This window comes from Schistocerca gregaria, chromosome 1 (genome assembly GCF_023897955.1).
Source record: "Schistocerca gregaria isolate iqSchGreg1 chromosome 1, iqSchGreg1.2, whole genome shotgun sequence".
NCBI classification, from domain to species: Eukaryota; Metazoa; Arthropoda; class Insecta; order Orthoptera; family Acrididae; genus Schistocerca; species Schistocerca gregaria.
In genome coordinates, this window is record NC_064920.1 from 765,121,290 (window position 1) to 765,142,621 (window position 21,332).

Sequence of the window (21,332 nt, forward strand, 5' to 3'; positions counted from 1 at the left end):
CACGGCGCCAAACACGCATATGACCATCATTGGCACCAAGGCAGAAGCGACTCTCATCGCTGGAGACGGCACGTCTCCATTCGTCCCTCCATTCACGCCTGTCGCGACACCACTGGAGGCGGGCTGCACGATGTTGGGGCGTGAGCGGAAGACAGCCTAACGGTGTGCGGGACCGTAGCCCAGCTTCATGGAGATGGTTGCGAATTGTCTTCGCCGATACCCCAGGAGCAACAGTGTCCCTAATTTGCTGGGAAGTGGCGGTGTGGTCCCCTACGGCACTGCGCAGGATCCTACGGTCTTGGCGTGCATCCGTGCGTCGCTGCGGTCCGGTCCCAGGTCGACGGGCACGTGCACCTTCTGCCGACCATTGGCGACAACATCGATGTACTGTGGAGACCTCACACCCCACGTGTTGAGCAATTCGGCGGTACGTCCACCCGGCCTCCCGCATGCCCACTATACGCCCTCGCTTAAAGTCCGTCAACTGCACATACGGTTCACGTCCACGCTGTCGCGGCATGCTACCAGTGTTAAAGACTGCGATGGAGCTCTGTATGCCACGGCAAACTGGCTGACACTGACGGCGGCGGTGCACAAATGCTGCGCAGCTAGCGCCATTCGACGGCCAACACCGCGGTTCCTGGTGTGTCCGCTGTGCCGTGCGTGTGATCATTGCTTGTACAGCCCTCTCGCAGTGTCCGGAGCAAGTATGGTGGGTCTGACACACCGGTGTCAATGTGTTCTTTTTTCCATTTCCAGGAGTGTACAAATTGAGATTTGCAATATTGGTGTTTACGAAATGAAATTTTACTCAATGCTATTGTTATGTAGGATTTTAGGAAACAATACATGAAAAGGACTTTCACATTCTACCTACTAATTATTTGAAGCAGACAATTGTGCAGTAAATTCTTGGTTCTCCAACCCATGACTGCAAGATTCCATTCAGCTGTCAAACTGTAAGTCACTCTTTGACTTTGAGGACTAGGAAATTGTGAAACATTTATTCCACTGTATTAAAAGGACTATGCAGATATTTTGAGTATCTTAAAGGAATTTATTGAATTACGAATTTGTTCCATGGTTTAGTAGGTTATAGGTACAACCGAAACAGCCAGAAAGGACAAGTTTCTAGTTAAGTGGAAAAAAGTACTTGAAACAGTTGAATGTTTCCTAAACTAGCATCGGTAATTTTATTTAATTCTCCATAGTGTTTTACTTGTTTTGTTTAATATGACAAGACATGTTGATATAGTAACAGAAATTGAGAAAACTGTAAGAAAACTCAGATCAGAGAACTGTAGCTCTAAAGGCAACAACTTCTGAGTTCTGATAACAGCGTACAACTGTTTGCAGATCTGGGATATCACAAACATCCATTTGCAACCAACACTGTTTCACCTGAGAGCAGTAGTTCACTTGTGGAAATCAAGTCCAGAGTTAGTTCACTGCACTACTGATGTGTCTGAAATGCGTGAAATTGGACCTCAAGTAGTCTATACCTACACCAAGGGGGGAAAAAGGGGGGGGGGGGGGGGAATCCTGCCCGTTGGATATGCTCTCATTATCAAACTATGCATTATAGTAATGTAGAAAAAAATGTTCACCTCTAGTCTCTACAGGTGAATGGAAGTTTCATGGAGATATTTGTAGGTGCAACTCCAGATTTGGCTGCTTCTTCTTACCTTTTTTATACAAGGTACTTTTTTGTGACTTGAGAAATGAGTATCTATTATGATCTGTGCAGTACTACATGAATCACACTACTTGTGTATGATAATATTGCAGTTGCTTTCTTACTCTAGAAGAAATGATGTGATGGATGTTCACAGAAATAATGTGGATGTTCACAGAAATTTACTTCTGATGACAAGAGTAATAAAACTAACAGCAACCTAGATATTCACAACTAGCTACTTACTGCTACCCCACTGATGTGGGATAGGAATGACAACTACAAGAAATAATACTGAAAAATTTCAAGGAGATATAATGCTTGACTAGTGCTTACCATTAGGAATCAGAATTCCAAAATATCCTGATAGTAGATAAGTAGGATTATTTAAATAGTTTTTGCAACTGGTAATGTCTTCCCCAGGGAGAAAGGAGGGGTTGATTCTTCCAGAAAGGAAGGGCTGGTCACTCAGATGTCAAGTTGAGAGAGACCTGCCTGTAGGGAGGATGGGGCGAGACAAAAATGAAGGGGGAGGCAGTAGGAGGCAAAAAATTGTGTGCTGGTAACCAGTGTACTAGCTCTTTCCCAGAGATGACAAAAGAAAGAATGATAAAGTTGAATTAAGAGGAAGAGAAGTAAATAGTGCTGTTAATAAGTAGGAGGAAAAGAGATGTAGAAAAACTGAAGGGGGGGGAGGGGGAGAGAGAGAAAAAACTTAAAAAAAAAAAACAATGAGTATAAAAAGAAATATTACAAAAAAAAGGCTTTGAATCAGACCATCAGTAGAAGTGAAGCAAAAGTAATGGAAGCAGTCAGATTAAATGAGGCGATGCTTAGGGGAAGAAAGATAGACCAGCTAGTGTAATAAGGATTGGTTGTGAACAACTGAAGAAGGTGGAAAGTGTCAAATACTTGAGAAGTTTGGTGGAGGAAAATTGAAGAAATAAGAAAGAGAACAACAAATGCGGCAGATAGGCAGAAGCATTCCTGCAAAGTGGTAGGAGCTTGGTGTGGAATAATGACGTCCCACAGAAAAGCAAAGAAATAATATAATGAACTTACTATGTCCCAATACTGACTTATGAATCTGAAACATGGCTAATGAAGAAAAAAAGATATTAGCAGATGACAGGCATGTTAAATGAAGTTCCTCAGAAGTAAGATAGGAATAACAGGGAGGGATAAAATGAAGAATGAAGAACTAAGGGAAATAGTGAACGACGAACCCTTGAAGAACAGGATAGAAACATCAAGGCCAAGATGATATGGGCACTAAAAGAGAATGGGAAACAAGAGAATTCCCAAGAAAATACATGAAGTGGAGGTGTGGAGGAAATGACCAAGAGGCCAAGGGATAGATGGCTGAAAGAAGTGGAGTAGTGCACTGAAAAAAAGAGTCAAGGACTGGAACACAGAAAGATGGTGGGAAAACAGGAGGCTTATATTCCAATCAGACCCAGCCTGAGGCTGGAAACTGTTGAAGATGACAATGCTGACGACGATGGTGGTGGACGTAATTAGAAAATGATACGCTGAAAGTAATAGATGTGTTTGGCTGTTATTAATCAATGAAGATGACTGAACTAGAGGTTATAAAATGTAGACTGGCTATAGCAAGAGAAGTATATCTGAAAAAGAGGAATTTGCTAACAGCTGATATCAGTTTAAACATTGGGAACTGTTTTCTGAAGGTATTTGTTTGGAGAGTAGCCTTGTATGGAAGTGAAACATGGATGGTAAGAGAAGAGAAACTTTTGAAATGTGGTGCTAACAATAATGCTGGATATTAGATTGGTAGCTCAAGTAACTGATGAGGAGGTACTGAATCAAATCAGAGATAAAAAGAGATTGAAAAGACAAATCCCGAGGCATCCCGAATAGTCATCAATTTGGTAATGGATGGAAGTGTGTGTGTGTGTGTGTGTGTATGTGGGGGGGGGGGGGGGGGGGGGAGAGAGAGAGAGAGAGAGAGAGAGAGAGAGAGAGAGAGAGAGAGAGAGAGAGAGAGAGAATTGTAGAGGGTGACCAAGGCATGAATAAAAGTAAAGTAAATAGCTTCAAAGGGATGTAGGTTGCAGTAATTATTCTGAGGTGGAGAACTTTGCACAAGGTAGATTAGCACATACAACTGCATCAAACCACTCTTCTGACTGCTGGCCACAACAGTATCAGAGGTTAAGTCCAGGATGATGTGGGATGCAGGGAAGTATTGTATAGAAAGTTCCAGTCTCCAGTATTTGTTTTATGTAGCTGCAGCAGTATAACTGCTGAGAATTGTATGATTTTGACACTGAATTTCCTTATTTAGTGTCTGATAATTACACACTGACAATGCCTCTTAGGCTATCAGAACATTAGTGTAAAATTACCAAGATGTAATTGAAAAAACACTTGTTACCCTAATTAGTGCCTGATCTGTGGCTGAATGTGGCACAACAGGTACCACTAATAGTAATTTAATTTCATCTTCAGATGACATACTGAATAAATTCCTAACTGCACTAAATGTTGACTGCCTCATCAGTTTCACCAAGCTGTCTTGTCTAATTGTTGGGACTGGATGCACACACATGCAAAGCTAATGACTGTTATAGTTCAGGTAATCAGTTCTTCTTAGCTGTACACTACTTGTCACAGTAAAATAGCTAAGAGCAATATTGAATAATTTCCTGTTGTGACATTTTATTTACAGTAAGATTCAGAAGTTGTAGAAGAAGCAGCAGTCATAGGTGTCTACTTTCGGAATACCAAGCTATTTAACTAAAAACAAAATCTCTGGAAACATGTACCTCCAGTGACAGGAATTTGACTTTGTTCATCAGCTAGGGAACAAACAACATGAGAAAAATTACAGAATAACTGAACAAACTGACTGGTATCATTTTTCTGTAGCAGATTGGGCAGTAATAAATGTTGGCATTCCACAATAACAAATTTGTTCATACTTGCATTTTTGTTTCTGCATTAATCTGTTTTGAAGTCAAAGATGTACAGTACGTTACTGTGTTGTGTCATTTAAGCCAAACTTGTTTTTCAGTTACTTTTGATGTGAGCTGCTGATCATAAATGTAGAGTGTTAAAATTGTCAGCTAAATTATAATCATGGTGGCATATTACACACTTTAAAATTTCTCCTGCTGAATCACATAATCCAAAATGTCACATTGATAACTTGGCAGTCTGTGTGTCAAAATTTCCTATCACTGGCATTAGCAGCCATCAAATTCTTGCATCCTTCTACTCTTAGGTAACTTCCAAAATCAGCAGGACTGAATATAATTGAGTTTGCTTCTTACTGTATTACATTTGGTCAGCTAAAGTTCTTTGTGAACTTATTTGTGCATCTCTTAACCAAATAGTGAGTGTGCATTTCCACCAAACTTGCTCATGCACAGCATTCAATTTATTATACAGTTTATTAATAGGAGCCTCTTTATTTTAACTCATTCAACAGTGTAGCATTTCAACTGAAATGATCAGAGGTGATTGCTGCAATGTGAACAGAATCCTAACATCAGTGAATGTTCCAAAGAGCTCTGTAGCAGATGATGTTCAGATGTGAACAGCTAACCAAGATCACTGTTGTAAAAATAATTTTGCACTGGAATGGCAGCAAGTGAAATAAATTAAGACTGTGCATAGATTAGATATATATTTCCAGAAAACAGAGCAAATGCTGGGCTTGTGCGTTAAATATTGTATGCCATACGTTAAATCGCTGTTTGATATGGCAAAGTACTATGTGGTTGATAGAGAACACTGTTTATAGGCTGCTATCACCTGTGATGTTAGCATCTTGTTCTGATTGTTGGACTTAGTTTTGGCAGTTCATTTTTGAGTTAGTGAACAAGTCTATGTCACTGTGCAGAACCTTTGCATGCCAGGTTTTTGCCAAATGCTGTTCAGATGGTTGTGAGGGTCCCTTTCCTCTTCAACATAGACCAAATCAAATTGGAAAGGACTTACAGAAAGGCAGTCAATGTAATTGTGAAATCAACTGTCTTCAAATTAGCACACTGGAAACAAAAATGTTGGTTGCCCATGGAAGCCAACCCTGATGGGTTCGAAGAGGAGCGTGTTTTTATCATACAGAGAGTGCAGTGGGGGTCCAAAATACTGAAGTTCTGAGAAGTGCAAATCTCGATTCATATCAATTTCTCTCATAGATGTAAGTTAAGAGTTTTCCAAGGAGCACAGTGATACCCAACAGAGAAAAATTAGCAGGTTCAACATAGAGCAGCTCAGAGGTGTCAAAGAGTTTGTCCAGAAACTGGAGTCCCAAGAGCCAGAAAATGGGGAGCAATTGCAAGTCACTAGTCAAGACAGCCAACAAAGCAGCCAAACTAACAAAACCAAATTAACATCTGTGTTGGACCTGCGAATGTGATGTGGTTTTGTGGCAAAGGCAGCATGCTTGCCAAAAATGGAACTTCTGGAAAAATCAAGATAACTGGACAAAGCTACCTACAGGTTAAAACTTACTTTTGACAAGAACCATATCCAAGACTTGTATAATCTTTAAAATGAAGTCTCAGTAAGTACAACCAACAAGTCTACACGACAGCCATAACAAAATTTATGGGTAGATATCAGATGCTTTTGAAACCAGGACAGGAGTCAGGCAAGCATATGAAACCTTATTACTGCTGGGTACTCAATTAATTCACTGGCCAGTAACGTAAAGGAATAAGAAACAAAGATGTTTAAAGTGAGATTAAGCTTGGTTTGACAATTAACTGCCTCACAGAACAGATCAATGACTGTAAGACAAAGGCAGCAAATGTGGGACTCCAGATCCCCTTTGATTAAACCAAATTTGTAACAAATATAAAATTAGTGTCCAGTGTACTAGAGGTAGAAAAAGGAAAATCATACTGATGAATAAATTTAAACACTTATACTTGACAGACTCCAACACCTTTTAGAAAAAAGGAGCCAGAGGTAGGGAAGGTCTTACACTGCCCCCCAGTGTAAGACCTGTCCCATGCACCCTCCCACCACCACCTACTCCAGTCCTGTAACCCGGAAGGTGTACATGATCAAAGGCAGAGCCACGTGTGAAAGCACCCACGTGATTTACCAATTGACATGCCTACACTGTGAAGCCTTCTATGTGGGAATGACCAGCAACAAACTGTCCATTCGCATGAATGGACACAGGCAGACAGTGTTTGTTGGTAATGATGATCACCCTGTGGCTAAACATGCCTTGGTGCATGGCCAGCATATCTTGGCGCAGTGTTACACGGTCCGGGTTATCTGGATACTTCCCACTGACGCCAGCCTATCAGAACTCCGGAGATGGGAACTTGCCCTTCAAAATATTCTCTCTTCCCGTTACCCATCAGGCCTCAACCTCCGCAAATTTCTAGTTGCCGCAAAAAAAAAAAAAAAGAGGGGGGCGGGGGGGCAAGGCCAAGTAGTAATCCACAGAGGGAAAGGTAAATAAGGCGGTCAACATTTTCTGCTATTGGGGATCCATGGATCCATTTTAGATAGTGAGGGAAAATCAGAAGTAGAAGTTAATAGAAGAATTAGCAGTGGAAGGAAGATCATTGGGATGCTCAACTCAATCTTATGGAGCAGAAATGTAATAAAGTGAACCAAAAGAGTCATATATAAATTGGTACTAAGAATTTCTATAAACGAGAAAATTTAAAAAAGGTGAAATAATGGAGAGAATGGAAATAAGAGAAAGAATACATGACATGATCTATAGAAGGAAGTTACGATGATACAACCATGTAAGGAAACTGGAGGAAGCCGGAAAATGATTTGGGATGGTAACTGGAGGGAAAGAAGAGAAGAGGACTCCTTATGACCACCTGGCTCCAAAATGTACAGTTAACAATGAGAAGACTTGGTACACAGGAAGAAGATATACTAGATTGGAATACCTGGAGGGATTTCCTGAGGAGATAAATTAAGATCTTATGTAACAGTAGTAATCATTTCTGGATATTTGTTATGTTGGGGAAAAAAAACCTTTGTATTGAGGAAAATCTCAACAGATAAAAAAAAAAAAAAAATAGACCAAATCCAAGGCTCTAGCAGTGTGTGTGACTAGTGGGAATTTAGGTGCCATTTATAGGAAAATTTGAAGAAAAGGTAGGCTGTATGAAAATTAGCTCAGAGGGTAAGCCAGTATTATGTGAAGAAGGGAAAGTTGAAAGGTGGAAGGGATATATACAAGGGCTGTCAAAGGAAAGTGAACTTGAAAACAATTAGGTAGTTGAAGATGAAGTGGGAGATATGATACTTGTGAGAAGAATTGTCAGGTAACTGAAATGCCAAAGTGGACACAAGGCCTCTGGACTAGATGATATTCCCTCAGAATTATCGAGAACTTCGGGAGAACCAGCCATGACAAAACTCTCTCACCTGGTGTGCAAGATGTGTGTGACAGGGGAAGTGCCCTTGAAATTAAAGATGATGTTACAAGGAAAGCAGATGCATGCTGACAGGTATTTATTTTCCTGTGAACTCTTAGTTTAATAAGCCATGGTTTCAGAATACTGACACAAATTATTTACAGAAGAATGTAAAAACTGGTAGAATGCAACCTTGGAGAAGATCAATTTGGGTTCCAGATAAATGTATGAAGATGAAGATGTGAGACATTATTAACCCTAAGAGATATCTTTAAAAATGAATTGAAGAAAGGTTTACCTTTTGTATTTAGCATTTGTAGATTTAGAGAAAGCTTTTAGCAGTGTTGACTAACTTACATTTTTGAATGCTGAAGGTAGTAGTGATAAAATACAAGGAGCGAAAGGTTATCTGCAACTTGTAGAAAACCAGGCAGCAGCTATAAAAGTCAAAGAACATGAAAAGGGAAGCAGTGGTTGCGAAGGTAGGTAGACAAATTTTTAGCCTATAACTGATGTTATTCAGTCTGTACACTGAGCAGGCTGCATGGGAAACCAAGGATAAATTTGAAAAGGGTATTAAAAATTCAGGAAGTAGTAACAGTTTTGAAACTGATGGCATCATAATTCTGTCAGAGTTGATAAAATACTTAGAAGAGAATTGAGTGGAATTGACACTGTCTTGAAAAGAGGCAATAAGATGGACATCAATAAATGTAAAACAAAGGTAATGGAATTTAGGTGAATTAAATCAGGTGATCTTGAGGGAAACAGTCGGAAATGAGCCCCTAAAGTAGATGACTTTTGATATGTGGACAGCAAAAGTAACTGATGGTAGCAGAAGTGGAAAGAATATAAAATGCTAGATGACAATTTCAAGAAAAGCATATATGAGAAACATAGATTTATTAACATCAGGTATGAATTTAAATGTTGAGGAGTATTTGTCTGGAGTGTAGGCTTTTACAGACATGAAACTTGGGTGAGAAACATTTCAGAGAAGAGAGTAGTAGCTTTTGAAATGTACTATGAAGGAAAAAAAAAGGAAAAAAAAGAAGTTCAGGATTAGATAGGTTCATGGAGCAACTGAATCGAGTTTGGAGAAAAAAAGAAATTTATGGCAATAGTCGACCAAGAGAAGGGATCAGTTGTACAACACATCATGAGTCATCAAGGAATAGTCAGTTAGATAATGGAAGGAAATATGGAATGTAAAAATTACAGGAGGAGACCAAGGCTTGAATGCAGTTAGTTCAAATGGATGTAGGTTGCAGTTGTTATGCAGAGATGAAGAGGCTTGCACAAGATATACTAGCATAAAAATCTGCACTAACCAGTACATGGACTAAACTACAACAACATGTCGAACACATTCATGATTCAGTTTGTAGAAAAGATGGAATTGTAATCAAATAAATCACTTTCTGATCCTTACAGAGTATAAATTACGATCAAATTTCACAACAAAATGTTAGTAAAAGAGGCCTATGTGAACAAATGTGGAAAGGCTAAAATGCTTAACTTCCTTATAGGGTCACATCATCCAAATTTCAATGTTTTTCTGGTGGTGTTATTTTCTTATATAAATATTGCCACATTAGACTGTCAGTGATAGTGCATGGGATTTATAGAACAAAGTAAGATTATTCATATTGATTGACAATATATTGCAAAATGCTTGGGCCTTATGTTATACGTGTAGGTGGAAATAAAATAGGCAGTGCAAGAAAACTGGCGTGATCGATGCCAAGTATCTAAGGTAATGTATGCTGCCTGAGAGGAGGTGACAGAATTTCAGATGTTTATTGAAGTTGAAGGGGTTCAACTGGAATATTAAGTGATGAATAACATGTAAACACTGTCAATTCAGCACCAAAAACATTGTAAGGATAGTAATTCCTTTACTCTGCTCATTTCACATTCTCTATATTCTCTACAGGTGCAACATAGTACCACAATTTTTTTTAAATGCAGTTCAGGGTGGGGCAGGTCTCTGGCTGTGAAGGCCAGACCTCGGCAGCCAGACACAGTGGTCATGTGTGTGAGTTGCATTTGTGTGTGTGTGTGTGTGTGTGTGTGTGTGTGTGTGTGTAATCCAGAAGGGGGCCTTTTGGCCAGAGCTTACCTGTTTACGAATCTTTTTTGTTGCGACTCAACATCTCCGTTATATGGTGAGCAACTATCGATCCTTTTCATAGTATTAAAGATGTGAATGGTTTTTGGAGCATGCTGTGATAGCCTTAATAGACAAAGATTATATAAAGAAGACAGTGTAACAGGGCTGCCTCTGAGATGCATCTTTGATAATTAGACATTATCTAATTAATATATTTGTTACATACACTAATCAAAAGTTGTGATTCTTTTTTGTGCTATTGTGAAAACATTGTATAACATACTACGCTGTGGCTTCCAGATTGTTCAATTTCTGGAAATATCACTTGAAATAATCAACAATCTTAGTAATAGCTCTGGTAGTTCTAATTTAATTTTTCTGTTTACCTCAAATCACTTGAGAAAATACAGCCATTGCTTATTTCTTCTTTCTCACTTGACAAAAGTAGTACTGAAATTTGTTTTTGAGAGGTTGTTAAACTTAAATATCGCCTGCTCCCACTCCTCCTCATCTACCCCCCCCCCCCCCCCTGCTCCTCTACGTCCAATTTTGCTTGTTTTAGAGGCTTTTTGTACATGCCATTAATTCTTCTGACAGGATAGAAGCCTACTGAAGGAAGCTGAGGCAGAAATGAAGAAAATGCAAGATACAATGTCGAACCAAGAGGCAGAAATTCATTCTCTCAAGCAGCAAAGTGAAACATTACTGTTAAGGTTAAATGAGGCAAAGTCAAAGAATCAGCTATTGGAGAATAGTAAGACAGCTGTTCAAAAGGCCTTGGAAGAAACTAAAAAGAAGGAGGTAATCTTGATGCCTGGACATACTCATTTTGTAGTTGCTGCTTCTTGACGATTTTTAAAAAGATTTTAACTGTTTGGAGAGTTCTATTCAAAGAAGCTATAAATTATTGTGGTTCAGCTATTGTGCATACATATTGTGTGGCCTCATTTTAAAATAACAGAAATAAGTTCAAAATTGTAAATATATGTTCTGAACAAGTCATCCATTGGACACAATATTTTACATTATGGTTTTGTGGCAACAGCGTAATATGTAAATAAATTACTTTTAATTTTTGTGTAGTGTGTACTGGCTTAGAGGATAAGAAAGTTAAATTTATGTGAGGTGAAACTGCAGCTTGATGAATGGAGAAATGCAGAGCATACAATATTTACAGTATCCTTCGAGTCTGTATTGACTGAGAGACAGAAGCTGATTGAGTTACATATGTTCACAAGATTAACATAATCGGAAGAATATTTCCTGCAGCCATTTTTGCATAATATTGTACTAAAGTGCTGCTCATAAAGATATGTTTTTCTCAGTTTATTTGTTACATTGTTCAAGGGATAAATTATCTTTTCGTGTAACTAGAAGTTGAGAATACTTAACATTTGTTTTTGTAAAGGTAGAGTTGTCACGTAACAGACTTTTTTAATACAAATGCATACTAAATTCTAAAGAGAAATAAGAAACTGTACAATATTGTCTCTTCAGTTAGAGAGAGAGACGGGGGGTGTGGCGTGGGGGGAGGAGGAGGTGAGTGAGTGAGTGAGTGAGTGAGTGAGCGAGTGAGTGAGTGAGTGAGTGAGTGAGTGAGTTTGCTTACAGCCAGTACACATTGTTTAGTTGCATGGTATGTACATGATGAATGAAGAATATTTCATATTTGTGTTCTATGTGACAGAAATTGAGACTTATATTTAATGATATTGTTTGCAAAACTGACTGAGTCGTGACAAATTGGGGCCGAATAGATAACTTTTCTTCACAGAAGGTGAACTATTAATTACAAAGTACAAAATCATATTTGTATAACTAAAAAAAGCCTTTACAAAATTCTTCACATGTTTGGAAATCAGTCACATGCTCTAAGAAAAGGAAAATTTTTTAGCTGTGGAAAATGCTGGGCTGCTTTACCCACAGATGGTTTGAATCTGTTTGAAGGGTAGAAAATTTAGTGAGTGGGGAGCTCACAGTTCAGTTTTGGGTCCTCTCCTATTCCTTTTATTTTTATATGACCATACACTTAACATTCAACAAACAGAATTGGTACTTTTTGCTGACGATACTAATTTATAATAAATCCCATTAGAGAACAGAAGAAATTGTTAATTACGTATTTCAAAGAATTATTAAGTAGCTATCAAAAAATGAACTCTCCCTAAATTTAAACTTTTGTACAACAAATAATAATACCAACAGTTGTAGCACATGAGCAGAAGCCAGTAAATGGTGTAGAATGCTCCAGATATTTGGGTCTACTTATTGATGAAAACTTTTAACTAGAAGAAGCATATTACTGAACTTCTCAAACCTTACTTCAGCTACTTTCGCTCTTCATGTCATTGCTTATCTTGTAAACAAACAAATGAACCTCCTAACACCTTTTGCATATGTCTATACGCTAATGTATTATGGAATACATTTCTGGGGTAACTTACCATATGAAAGAAGTTTTGAATGCACAAAAATGATCAATAAGAATATTATGTGTTCAACTCAAGATATTAGGCATTTTAACTGTTCTGCCACACTACATAAATTCGTCACTGGAATTCCACATAAATAATCCACCAAAATTTAAGAACAATGAGATCCATGCCTACTATCCTGGAGGGGGAAAATGACCTTTATTTCACATTATTAAAGCTGTCAGTGATTCAGCAACAAAAAATTTGATCATTTGCCCAATAACACAAAATATCACTGATGATGGATATAATGTCTGTTTTATTTATCTTCAAAATAAGTCACTGTCACTGGAAATTATGGCTGTGGTAAACGTTATGAAATAGATTTACATATTGCAGCTATGCATTGATGTCAGTTGTTGGCAACAAGTGAAGATTTGTGTCAGCCTGGAACTTGAATCCAGATTTCCTGCTTATGCTGAGTGGTCACTTAAAGTAATTTGGCTGTCCAAGCATACCTCCACGTTATGTTGTGAAGATATAGGCATTGTAATCATCAGTGATGTATCTGTGCCCTGATGGGCTAAATGACGATAAAATATTTGTCTCCCTGTGTGGGAATGATGCTCTGTGCAAGCGTAAGGGTTTTGACTGTATGCCAGATGGAATTTTGGATCAGTCCTGGAGACTTGCTTACATAGATGGATGGTTAAGGGGCCTGCTTGTGATAAGTGGGAAATCTTTGTTTGAGTCCCAAGTCTGGCACAAATTTTCCTGTTTCCCAAACAGCGGGCACCAACATATAATCCCAATATGTGAATCTATTCCATAACATAGAATGTCTGACAGGCAGCAAAGCAGATTTTAAATCTAACATAAATTCATTTCTTGTGGACAACTCCTTCTATTCTGTGGATGAACTTCTGTTTAAAAACTGGTAGCATGCATAAAAATATTGTTTTTAAGTGTAGTTGCATGATATGAATGCATGGTTTCTGTTTCCGAAAGGACAGATACCGTGGGAATCTGCAGCTGTGTTACAGTTTATGTAAATTGAAGGTGAGAAGTTAGGGCGAAGGGGGAGAAAGGGAAGGGAAGGGAAAGGAATGGAATGAATTTATGATGTCGGCTGTATCAGGACTTTGTGGAGTCTGCAGTGCTGAATGAAAATGTGTGCCATACAGAGATTCAGACCAGGGCCGTGTGCTTACAAGTCAGTTACATAAACCAGTATGCTATCTGGACACAGAGTTTATCGCAGTTGCGTGGTTTGTCTTTGGTATACCGCTTGGCCGGCCCACATTTCCACCCAGCAACACCTGTTCGCAGTCCCTTTCCAAGTCCTCCATATTCACTACTTTGAGATTCTCACAGGAGGTCAAACGTGATTGTGCTTGTATACTGAAGGCAACTCACTTACATGAATGCCTGGTGTCTTACTTTGAACATGTCTACAAGAGCAGACACTACACATTCGTATAATTGATTCACTTCAATGGGCAATGAATCCACAACCTTCAGTGTAGGTGCACAATATTCTTTGACCTCCACCAGTAATCTAAAATTAGCAAAAATGGAGGACAAGGGGTAGGACTGCGGATAGGTGGTGCTAGGTGGGAATGGGAATCAGCTGGGGAGCGAGTGAAGATAGCTCGTGCATTTGCAATGAACAGTGTGTCCAGATGGTGCAGTGGTTGACGCAACTGCTTAGTAAGCAGGAGATCGCAGGTTCGAATCCTGGTCCAACATACGTTTTTTCTCGGTTCTGCTGACTTTATGTAAAGTCTCGTCTCGATGCAGCTGACATCATGAGTCTCTTCCCTTTCCTTTCTCACTTTTGCCACATTTAACAATTAACATTAGAAGAAATAAAAAATCCCAGATTCACTCCTTGTGAGCCAATTATTTTGTTTATCTTTAAAAGCAAAAGCAAAATCAGTTTTAACACTTTGCCGTCCACATGTCTTGTTCAGATTTATTCGCTTGGTGGTTTCAATGCTAATTCGGGTTACACGGCTTGTCGCTGGCCGCTTGTCACCTTTCTGTTGATGAAAAGCTTCAAACACATTGACTTTTGCGTGCTTTAATTTTTCCGGAATGCCTCTATTTTGCTGTATCATTCCACAAACTCAAATTTTCTTTTCAAGTAACTTCTCTGCATGTTCTACATTGTTATAATAATTATCCATGTAGAGGTGGTGCCACTTTCCGTAAGAAGGTGTCAGTAGTTCCGTCACGGTTTTTGCTAAAGGTTGTCCAGTGCCAGAATATATCTTGAATGAGGAAATGTATCCCGTACTTGAATCTCACAGGATCCAAACGAGTATGCCATATTTTGTAATTTTCGACGGATTGTAAACTTTAAAATTTAACTATCCACACCATGGTATCATTCCTTCATAATTTGAGATGTTTTTACTTAGATTAAATGTTTCTTTAAACTTTTTGGAAAAATAATCAATTAAGAATTGCACTTTGAAAAGACGGTTGGCATTATCCAGTTGTTGTTGTCAGAAAAATATAAAAATGATAATTTTTGTCTGAATTGGCCACGGGATATCCTTTTGCGAAATATTGGTGTGTCTATCAACAGATTCATTGACCAGTAATCATTGATCCCTGCTTTTTTTACAATTCCTATAAAGATAGCAAGCCCAAACCATTTTCTAAGTTCGGGTCCAATAACGTCGACAAAGTTGGCATTTTTTTAATCCAGTTTCCGTCTATTGCAATTTTGACTGTAATACTTGTTGGTTTCGTTGCTAATATATTCAAATATATCGTTCCCAATATATAATTCTACGATATCCAGGACGCTCTATCGTTGGGAAATGTGTGTGGACCCTGAGATCCTTCAAATTTGTTATTGGTCCTCAGCAAATCATAGTCTTGTCTTTTTCAACTGATTCATCTGAATCAGTTGGAAACCGTAGCATTCGCCAAATTCTTCTTGGACGTATTTCACTATCTTCTGATGATTCTGCTTCACTTTCATTTTTTGATATCCAATCGGCCAAATTGTCTGGAATGTCAGACAAGAAGTCTGTGCACTCATCATAAATAATCGTATTGTCTCTTTCGTCTGCCATGATGAAAGTGCACAAGTACTTATAAAAACAAAAAAGCTTGCTGACGTATGTAACTTATTGTTACTTAAACAAAACACCAACAGAATGAAAAAAGAACTGCTGTCACTGGCCACTGGGCGATTTTATGCTCACACCACCACTGTTGTGTCGCCGGTCATTGACTGCTATCTCACGCATGACACCACTGTGGTGTCTGCGGATGGCATTGTGTTAATAAATCTTTTTAATAAAATTTACAACCAACCAGGAGGCACATGATATATACTGTGACTATTTGGATTGGTTTGAATATTTTTCTTTAATACTTTTTTCAAATCATCGTGACAAGGTATGTGGCTCATATTACATATTGAATAATTCATAGATAGTGCCAGATATCACCAAGATAGATGTGGTGTGATTTGTAGGTCTGTAGCAAATGTAGAGAGTATTGATCTCTGTGGCACTTCATACAGATTTTTAATTATAAGTACAATAAAAATAAGATACAGACTTTTTATTATTAACAATGTACAAGCTTCTAAACCAATATAACAGGGAAACAGTTACATAGGTCCAATATTATAACTTGTATTCGTACAGTTTTATGTCAGTGGCTGCTATGTATTAGCAAGAAGTGGGGACACATTGGGTTGTGTTTTTCAATGCTTCCAAGAAAGCAGTTTTCAAATAATTCCCAAAAATGGGCATTTTTCATAATAATATGATCATTAATCAGATTGCAGCTAAAATTTTTCTGATTTCAAAAGCTCTCCAGCTCTCCTAGGAAGTCGGGGAACTTGCCCTTCTCACCCTTAGGCAGCACCCTCACATCAGATATCAGAGTCAATGTTCTATTGGCTTAGAGGCACGTACATGATTAGTAACAGTAATTTAGTATCCTGTTTTTATTGTACTTATAATTTAAAATCTGTATGAAGAGTCTCTACATCCGTTACGGATTGTCAAATCACACCAACAATATCTTGGTGATACCTGGAGCCACCTATGAACTATTCAATAAGTAATACGAACCACATACCTCGTCACAATGGTTAAATAAAGTATAAAAGAAAAATATTCAAATTAATTCCAATAGTCACAGTATACATCATGTGTCTCCTAGCTATTCGTAAATTTTATGAAACTTATTTTCCCTATGCTTTTAAACATTAACTAAATAATTGGCTCACAGGGAGTGAAGCTGGGATTTTTTATTTCTTCTAATGTTAACTGTTAAATGTGGCAACAAGTCAGTACAACAATGTCAATAATTTTACTTGTATTTTATTCCTATGCAAATTTTATAAATTTCCTTGGAGACCATATTGCTTTACTCTGGAGGTTATGTATTATGTAGTTCATATAGTGGGCACCCCAAAGCCAACCAATGTGTTCCCTACAAAGCCTATCTTCATTATACCATAGTCTTTAATGGACTGTCACAAGAACCTAAAAAACAGGTGCAGATGTACGAGCATGTATAAAAACTCCAAAATACTGGTATGTAATTTAATGTACAAGCAATATAGGGTATACCCAGAGTTGTAACTTTTTCTGTACTATGCTTGATTATCTGCTTACTGTATTTTTTGGCATTGGTAACAGCTAGTTACTAGGCAAAATCTGGATCCGCTCTAATCAATTTAAAATGGAAACAATGACAGGTTGCTGCTCCTTATTGTTTTGAATGTTACAACAGAGTTGTGGAGCACATTCCACTTTCCTAGTGGAAGGTAGTCTGATGGATACAGACAATGTAATGTTGTATGCTAATCAGTGACTTGTCTTGAGATGGTGTCATGGTGCTTCTGGTGTGTCCAATGTTGTCGGCATTCCCTTCTCTGCTGCCACTTCAAGGAAAGCCTTAATGCTGATCACAGTTCTGGTAGTCCTTGGTGCTGCAGATGTTGTTGCACTATACATGTGGATATTTTTCTCATTCCAAGCCAATTTCCTGATTCAAGGTAGATTGCCTAGCTATAGAATCCTGCACAGCCAAGTGAACAATATGTTTGTGCTCTTGGGTACTAATCAGCTGTGGTCATTGAGATCCTGCTTGTAACTGAGTGTGGGTCTCCTGAACCCATTGATTCTGTATACATGTGACAGTCATGGAGTCCCAACCAACACAAGCAGCATTATCTTGGAACAATACTCATAAACCACAATTTCAATAGACCACAGTTGAATTCTGATGCATGCTGGTAGACATACATGAGGAGGCATAATATGATTTTCATCTACACAACTGACATCTACATAAAGTTTCTGAGTGAGAATCCGGTATGTAATCTTTCCGTATAAAGAAAATATTCAAACAGCTCACATACTTCATGCCAGTTTAATGTCTGCTGCCTGCTACGTTCATAGTGTTGCAAATGTAACGGTCACCCAAGTAATTAAGGCATTGAGCAATAAACAGTCACATAATAAAAATTAAATTCTGGCTCTGGCATTCCTGCAGTAAAGTGTGCAACTTTCCACAGTAATTTGTGGTTTCTGATTCTAGAGCAAAACTTATATCATAGATACACCAGTGGAAGAATGCATACTATTCTTTTCTGATAGTTATAGATCTTATCTTAAGGGAATTAAAGGGATGTGCAAGTGGAGAGAGACAGACAGAGGTGGGGGGGGGGGGGGGAGAGATAGTGAATCAGCTGAATAGATTGTTTTATAGTTTATGTACGTAGATCATCCATATTACTCAAGATTGATTATGAAATGCTCATCTGGCAACTCCTTTCTGCGCCTCCACCTGTAGCAACAGACGACGGGCTGTGCAAACTAGAAACCAACCCTACAACACCCTCGCTGGTCACTTCCGCCAGGGGAGCAATTAAGACGGCCACACTTTCTGGACACTAGGCATGCTAAACCATCGCTTGAGCCGTCTCTTGTTCCGCTTTGACGAGGCAACATCCCCAGCCGTGCTCTCAGCAGGTCGCCTGCACAATGCCACTTGGCCTGTGTCATTGCTCACTGCATTTTGCCAGGGCATGTGGGAACCGCAGAACTCTTGTCCCACACTCATTGCTGGTTGTTCTGTATTGGTCTATTTAATGAGAGGAGTGCTACCGTGTTTATTCCACACTGCTTTCCCAAGCTGCATCTTCTCGAGGCGGTTGTGCTGACTGCAGGAGAACAAAGCCTGATGCCGGATGCCCAGTTTGTCCCCCTTGGTATCAGCAATTGGAATACTGCTTGCAGTGTAGTGCAAATAGTGCAGTGGAATGCAGTGTGCACCAGGACTACCAAGTCGATTTATTACTTTCCTATTCCTGTCCCTTTTGGCACTCCTTTCCATTGAAGCGGGTTTTCCCACACTGCCAGATGACTCTGAACAAAGATTCCAAGCCAGCCATGGTCTGTCTGGTCCAGACCCTCCTTGATTAAGATGTATTAATCCATTGTTTTGGATGTTACTTTAGTCATTAGCTTTTGGGTTAGTATGTTAGAACCAGTCCGCATGGCCCTTCCAGCGCCTTCCTTCATTTACTGCCGTTTTCTTAAATAGCACATTGCATAGGCATGTGCACCCCTTAGGTGTATAGAAGGGAATATAGTTTGTTTCTTCAGCCCCCCACACAGGGAAATATAAAAGAATGACTTGCAAGAACCAAATGATTTTCATTAGTTTAAAGTGAGAACAACAATATCACAGTCGCTGAAACGATTATGTTTTCAAAGATCAAACAATATGAACTTGGAGAGCTAGTCATGCTAACACAAAAACAAATGAAAAATCAAGTTTAAAAGCAATGATTTGTTACAATTTATGGCCACCTCAACAGGAACATTAATCATAGCAGCCTACTGATAGTATTTACGTAGCATTCTGGCATGAAGGTAAACAACCATCCTTCAGTCTGGCTTGAAACTTCTCTCACTCTACTAGTTGCTTTGTTTCTAATGAAATTTTACAGCTTTACCATTTTATAATGGCTAGTCATGAAATTTGACTTATCTCCTAAAAAAAATAAAGTTACTTAATTAATTTTTTGTAATTGGATAGATAAAAAAACAAAAATTACTGACGAAGTGGTGACGAGAGAATGCACATATAAATGGTATTATGTATGCAAGCTTTCAGAGCCAGTGGCACCTTCTGCTGGTAGAAGGGTTGAAGGAGAAGGAAGAGGGTGAAGAAAAAGCACTGATGAGGTAGATTTTGAAAAAGTTGCCCAGAACTCAGGTCAGAGGAGACTACCGGACAGGATGAGAAGGCATGTCTGATTGTTGGGAACTGCACTGGATGAGATTTGAAAACCTGAGATAGTGTGGAAGATAGTGTAATATGCAAGACAGAGATCACTGCTAAAACAACATGTACAGGTTAGGGTAATGTGCAAGATAGAGATTAACTCTTGCATGATGTTTTAGCAGTAACATCTGTCTTGCATATTACTGTATCTTCCACCTTTAAACTCTCATATTTTCAAATCTCGTTCAGTGCAGTCCCCAACAATCAGTCTTTCCTCCTCATTCCATGTAGTAAGTCTCCCCTGACCCTGGCTTCTGGGCGACTTTCACAAACTCTACCCCTTTTCCTAAACCTCACTAGTCCTTTATCTTCACCCCTCTTCCTTTCCCTTTAAATCTTCTGCCAGGAGGAGGAGCCACTGGCTCGGAAAGCTTACATACATAATACGGTTTATACATGTGTTCTCCTGCCACTGCTTGGTGAGGGGAATTTTTTTTTATCTATCCAATTGCATTATATTTTCAAAAATTTTTATTTTCATTGATTGATTAATTTTTTGTTTATTTTGAGGAACACCTCTGCAATTCTGGTAGGCGTTTGGATTCCTATGTCACAGTAATGTGGCATGCCACCAGAAGAACTAAAACAAAATGGTGCAGCCCACTGATAAACTATAGTAATCTGCATTCGGCAGCAGTGGAAATATTGCACCTGCATCAAGCCAACTTCGATGATTTCTTTAGCCATGTGCATTCATCTGACACAGCTGCAGTGTTTCCACTGGTGCCGAAAGCAGATTGCACTGCATAATATTCCTCTTTATTAATGGCTGTGCCATTTTGATTTGCCTTATCCAATGGTGTACAGTGATACTGCGATGTGGGTAGTTCAATGTGTAACTGCAAACAGAAAAAATTAATTATGTAACTTTATTTTTCAATGGTATAATTTAAACTTTTGCTGCTTCTCATACAGTCATAAAAAAAGCTATTGAACTAACAGACAGCACTTCTTAGAGCTTCCTAAATTGTAGCATCCTTATAATGTGAAGAATCATTGGTGGTGCTCTCACATGCTGTGCCTGGTGTTGGTTTTACCTTAGTTCCATAACACAAGTAACATGCTTTGCTGTACCTGTGTTTAGGCAAGTCATCTGATAGTTTGCCTGCAGTGAATCAGTGTTTTTCTTGATCCAACTGTCTGATTCTGGCATAAGATGGTTGCTCATAGTAGATTTCCTCGGTGCCATCTTCATCAAGAATGTCATTGACCCTTGTGGAATTCATGGGACCATTGTTTCACTTTGTAATTGCTCATGTAAATGAGAGTAGATGTATTAATCAATTGCCAGTGAATTTTCTTGTTACATCTTCCATGCTTGGGGAAAGTGAATGACATCAAATGCCTCATTTGCTATGGGGGAATTAGTGATAACAAACATGTTTCTGTGTTCTGTCATTGCGGCAGCAATTTGGTGATGCATG

The 21,332-nt window shown here is 38.8% G+C and overlaps 1 protein-coding gene across 11 annotated transcripts in view; it reads left to right on the forward strand.

Moving 5' to 3' along the window:
- Nucleotides 1–21,332, forward strand: part of LOC126268066 (centrobin) — a 245,520-nt gene that overhangs the window by 121,336 nt on the left and 102,852 nt on the right. For all 11 annotated transcript variants that reach the window (XM_049973525.1, XM_049973550.1, XM_049973505.1 and 8 more), the window contains one exon: nucleotides 10,757–10,960. In XM_049973525.1, the coding sequence (XP_049829482.1) occupies nucleotides 10,757–10,960 (204 nt within the window). The remainder of the gene's footprint in view (nucleotides 1–10,756; nucleotides 10,961–21,332) is intronic.